This window comes from Engraulis encrasicolus, chromosome 24 (assembly GCF_034702125.1).
Source record: "Engraulis encrasicolus isolate BLACKSEA-1 chromosome 24, IST_EnEncr_1.0, whole genome shotgun sequence".
Lineage (NCBI taxonomy): Eukaryota > Metazoa > Chordata > Actinopteri > Clupeiformes > Engraulidae > Engraulis > Engraulis encrasicolus.
The window spans coordinates 32,717,766-32,722,765 of NC_085880.1; the positions used below are offsets into that span (position 1 = coordinate 32,717,766).

The 5,000-nt window shown below is 48.8% G+C and overlaps 1 protein-coding gene across 1 annotated transcript in view; it reads right to left on the minus strand.

Moving 5' to 3' along the window:
- si:dkey-174i8.1 (arylsulfatase I) overlaps positions 1–5,000 on the minus strand; it is a 7,732-nt gene that overhangs the window by 428 nt on the left and 2,304 nt on the right. Inside the window, exons 3-4 of the mRNA XM_063191266.1 lie at positions 2,819–3,151; positions 1–866 (exon numbers count right to left, since the gene is read on the minus strand). The exon at positions 1–866 is cut by the window's left edge and continues 183 nt beyond it. Coding sequence (XP_063047336.1) covers positions 1–866; positions 2,819–3,151 — 1,199 coding nt within the window. The remainder of the gene's footprint in view (positions 867–2,818; positions 3,152–5,000) is intronic.

The following is a 5,000-nucleotide window of genomic DNA, read 5'->3' on the forward strand; positions in this document are numbered from 1 at the left end:
GCATCCGCACCACTTCAGGCCGTACGTCCGAAAGGTCGAACCTCTCGTAGGGGTCGGCGGTCACGTTGAAGAGCCAGACGGACTTGGCAGCCAGGTCGCGACGCTTCTCCAGGCCCTGCCAGTGGGGCCGCGGCGGGGGCGGGGCGCCAGGCAGGGGGTGCGTGGATGGAGGAGGGGGAGGGGGGAACCAGTCTCCGTCCCCCATGGGCCCCGTCAGCAGCTTCCAGTCCCCGGCTCTCAGCACGGCTCGCACACCCGTGTCCCAGATCCCGAAGCCCCGGCGCGTCCTCAGCGCTCTCTGCTGCGCCGGCTCGCCTTTGCGCCTGGACACCGGGTCGATGTTGAAGAGGATCTCCGTGCGCGGGCATGGCTTGCCCTCGCTGATGGTGGCCCACACGTCGTGCCCATCCAGATGCTTGTCCTCGAGGGGCACCCCTGCCAGACCGAGCAGCGTCGGGTACCAGTCCGACACGTGGACCAGCGCCCGGCTCACCGCGCCCCTCCTCTTCAGCAGCGGGCTGTGCACGAAGCCCACCGCCCGCACACCGCCCTCCCAGTACGAGCCTTTGCCCCCCCGTAGCGGCCAGTTGCACCCACCCGACAGGGGCTGCCCGCCATTGTCTGAGGAGTACACCAGCACGCTGTTGCGGTAGAGCCCCCGGGCGCGCAGCTCCCTCACCACCTCCCCCACGGCCTCGTCCACCCCACTCAGCATGGCGGCGTAGTGGCTGCGCGGCCCGTTGCCCAGCGAGGCGTAGCGGCGCAGCAGGTGGGCCGGGGCCTGCAGCGGGGTGTGCAGAGCCTGCAGAGCCACGTACAGGAACAGAGGCTTATCCGGCGGGTGGGAACGCAGGATCTGCTTTACCCTATTGGAGGGAGGGAGGAGAGAAGAGAAGAGAAGAGAAGAGAAGAGAAGAGAGGAGAGGAGAAGAGAAGAGAAGAGAAGAGAAGAGAAGAGAAGAGAAGAGAAGAGAAGAGAAGAGAAGAGAAGAGAAGAGAAGAGACGAGAAGAGAAGAGAAGAGAAGAGAAGAGAAGAGAAGAGAAGAGAAGAGAAGAGAAGAGGTGACGTAAAGAGAGGCAAGGAGAGGCAACGAGAGGAGAGGAGGAGAGGCAAATAAAGACGAGGAGAGTAGTTGTAAAAGTGAGAGATAGAGGAGAGAACAGAAAATAGAGGACAGAAGGGAGCAGAGGAGAAAACAGAGACAAAATGAGGTGGTAGTAGAGGAGTAAGGAAGGAATAGAAAAGAAGGGGAGGAGAGAAAAAATAAGAGAAGAAAGTAGACGAATCAAGTGGCGAGGAAATAAGAGCAGAGATGAGATCAGCGGAGAGAGGATGACAAAGGAGGAAAGAACAGACCAAAAGAGAGGAATAGAACAGAGAGGAGGGAAGCAAAGAAAAGGAAGGAGGAAAAAAATGGAAAGAAGAGACAAAGACAGAGTAGGGAAAGGAGGAGACGAGAGGAGAAGAGAGGAGAGGAGAGGGGAGAGAATAGGAGAGGAGCGCATACGGTATAAACAAAGATCTCAGCAGGCTCAAATACACACATCCAGTCTAATAGTCTCTTCTATTTATTGACATTTTCAATACTTGCCCGAAAAAAAGGGAAGAAAAGATGACTTGTTAAAACAATAGGCACACTGGTGAAGAGAAACAATAGGCCTACAGAATGTTCCCTCTTCAGTGGGCGTGTAAGGCAATCTCACAGCACAAATACATCTTGAAACAGAGTGGTTGAAGGTCCTTTTTGGATGTCCAAATTAAGTTGAATGAAGATGCTCTGTGTGATGCCAGACAATGTCTTTTTCCAACATCTTCCGGATATTGGGTAGGTCTATATAGGCCTACTATTACTCTAATGTCTGGTCAAAGTTACTCATGAAGGAAAAAACCCTACGCTCTACAATATTACTAAACTGTTATGTTTTTTTTGCCATATTTGTTAACTTGTAAGAGACTAAACACAGGTTGAACATAATATGCACTACTAAATAGAGTATAGAGTAGCAATAGAGTATAAATAGAGGGTTGTGAATAGGGCTGCACAATATATCGAAAATATATCGATATCGCGATATCAAGAATGGCGATATGTGTATCACGAAAATGAATTAATTATCACTAACAAGTAAAACATTTCTGTGTAGTCCAATCACTAGCTGAATATCAACAAATGCGCAAGAAGCAAGAAGTTGCTATGTAGCAATGTACCTGATTCTGTGCTGGTTGGATCAAATTTAGGTTTCCATTTTTTTTTCATAAGTACAATGGTGTAACCGCTATGTAATAGCATGCCAGTGATGTACATACACCATTTATTTACCCCTATCTCTACTTTGGCCACCTCTGGTTGTTAATGCATAGTCATCCTGTTTGTCATGCCAAGAGGCCACCGCTATGTTTTACACAATGCATTACAGTAAGACATGCTTCCTGTGTGTGGAGAAAGAGCATCATGCAGTCTTTCCACATCACCAGCCTGCAGGTTTGTTTTTATCAGATGTGCATGTATGCGTGTATGAATCAGTATGTGAGTGTTCATGTTATGACGAATAAAATTCCTAACTCACCACAAGAACAATGTGTGTGTGTGTGTGTGTGTGTGTGTGTGTGTGTGTGTGTGTGTGTGTGTGTGTGTGTGTGTGTGTGTGTGTGTGTGTGTGTGTGTGTGTGCGAGTGCGAGTGTGTGTGTGTGTGAGAGAGAGAGAGAGAGAGAGAGAGAGAGAGAGAGAGAGAGAATGTCCTTTTGGTGTAGAGATGGCTGGTGTGTGTGTGCGTGCGTGTGTGTGTGTGTGTCTACATGTGTGTGTCTGACTCACCTGTCTGTGTAAACCTGAGTAGAGTAGTTCCCCCTCAGCTCCCAGGCCGGTCTCTCCCCGTCGTGCAGGTCGAACCCGCAGGCCTCGGCCCCGTCGCAGCTCTGGTGGGTGAAGTGGTCTCCGCTGCCCGTCAGCGAGCCCAGGAAGCTGTGGAACCCCCGGCCCGTGGGCAGGCACTCGGGCCGGCAGAAGCCCAGGTGCCACTTGCCCACCATGTGGGTGGCATAGCCGGCCTGCTGCAGGCGCTCGGGCAGCGTGGGGGCGTCGCGCGGCAGGCAGAGGGGCTGGCGGGAGCGGATGATGGAGTGCTGGAGCCCTGTGTGGATCTGGTAGCTGAGGAGGAAGAGGAGGAAGATGACATTACATTACTGTACATTACATTTGGCAGATGTTTTTTATCCAAAGCGACTCACAATCGAGGACATATTCATAGCATACATCACTTGAAGATACAAAGTGCACAGAAAACATACAGAACTAAGCCACGGAAGCTGTTTGATAGAACATTTGACTATGCACCCTATTTTTATTTTAAGTCTTTCTGCCTTCTTTTTGTGAAGTTAGAAACTGGAATGTCAAAATTCTTCCTGTCCCCCAATTCAATTTCCGGTCACTTGGGGCATCTAGATTTCTAGGCTAGCAATGGCGAAGAATCTTTTAGAAATTCCTGGCTCCAGTTCGTGATCCGGATCACCACCAAAATTGACTTGTTCCTTTGGTCATTTCCAACAGTTTCATTCAAAGTTTCATCCAAATATGTTAATACGCTTTTGAGTTATCCTGCTGACAAACAAACAAAAAAACAAACAGACCAAAACAAACCAATGTGACCGAAAACGGATGTAACAATCACTATGTTTACATGATGTTTTTAATTCTGAATTAATAATTCAGAATGAAATAGTTCCGTCGAGTTTACTTTGATCTTTCCTTTAATTCCGAATGAACACATGACGTTTTCAAAGTGGAATTAAGCTTTATTCAAAATTAAAGTCAGTGAATTGAATTCTGAATTAAGTCCCTTGTAAACGTAGCAAACAGGTGTAAATTCCAAGGGGGGTTAGTTTTTTTGTTCATAGGGCTAAGTAGAGTAGAGTAGAGTAGAGTAGAGCACATGAGGGGGATGAGAGGAGATAAGGGTGTGTGTTTGCAGGGCAGGTGTGTACAATCCTGTATGTGTGTGTGGAGGGTGGGAGGGTTTCATGGTTGGGGCATCACGAGGCAGACTGACACAGAGGCAGGAATATACGGGCTAGAGTGGCTGGAGATGCTTGTGGATCTAGTAACTGAGGAGGAAGAGGAGGGAGATGAAGGGGATGAGGGCAGTGCAGGGCAGGTATGTACAATCACACAGAGACAGCAGTGTGCTCACCGACAGACAGAGAGACAGACAGACAGACAGACACAACATGAAAAAAGTGGCATTTAAATGCAATCTTTTCTTGACATGTTAGACAAAAAGGCAGGCAAACCCATGACTACTATATACTCTGCATACAGTAATTGAGGACGTCTTTGTCTGTCTGTCTTTGTCTGCCTACTTGCCTTTGTGTCTTGACAGACAGTCATGCAGACAGACAGGCAGGCAGGCAGACAAGCAGACAGACAGACAGAGAGACAGCTTGGTGCTGAGTGGCAGACTGCTTCCCCCTCAGCTCAGCCCCAGCCAGACAGATGAGAACCGGAGAAGCCCTCATTCACACACGCAGAGCAACACACACACACACACACACACACACAGACACACAGACACACACACACACACACACACACACACACACACACACACACACACACACACACACACACACACACGCACACACACACACACAAATACCAAGTACGCAAGCACGCATGTACAGTACGCGCACAAGCACACGCACACACACACGCACACGCACACAAAGATAAAATGATATGCTCCTCCATTGAAACATGATCCTGTCGTGGACTGGGGGACTGAGCTCCGCTCCTCATTCATATGCTTCTCTTTTATTATCTAACTGAGAACTGCAGAGTACTGCACAGAGCTGACTGTTCTCATCAAGCCTTTTAGACTATGTGATAATGTTAGGGAAAATATTCATATTTTGTCACCATTTGTCTAGATGACAATAAACTTAAAATATACTGTTTATAGTGTGTGTGTATGTATTACACTGTTTATACGTGTGTGTGTGTG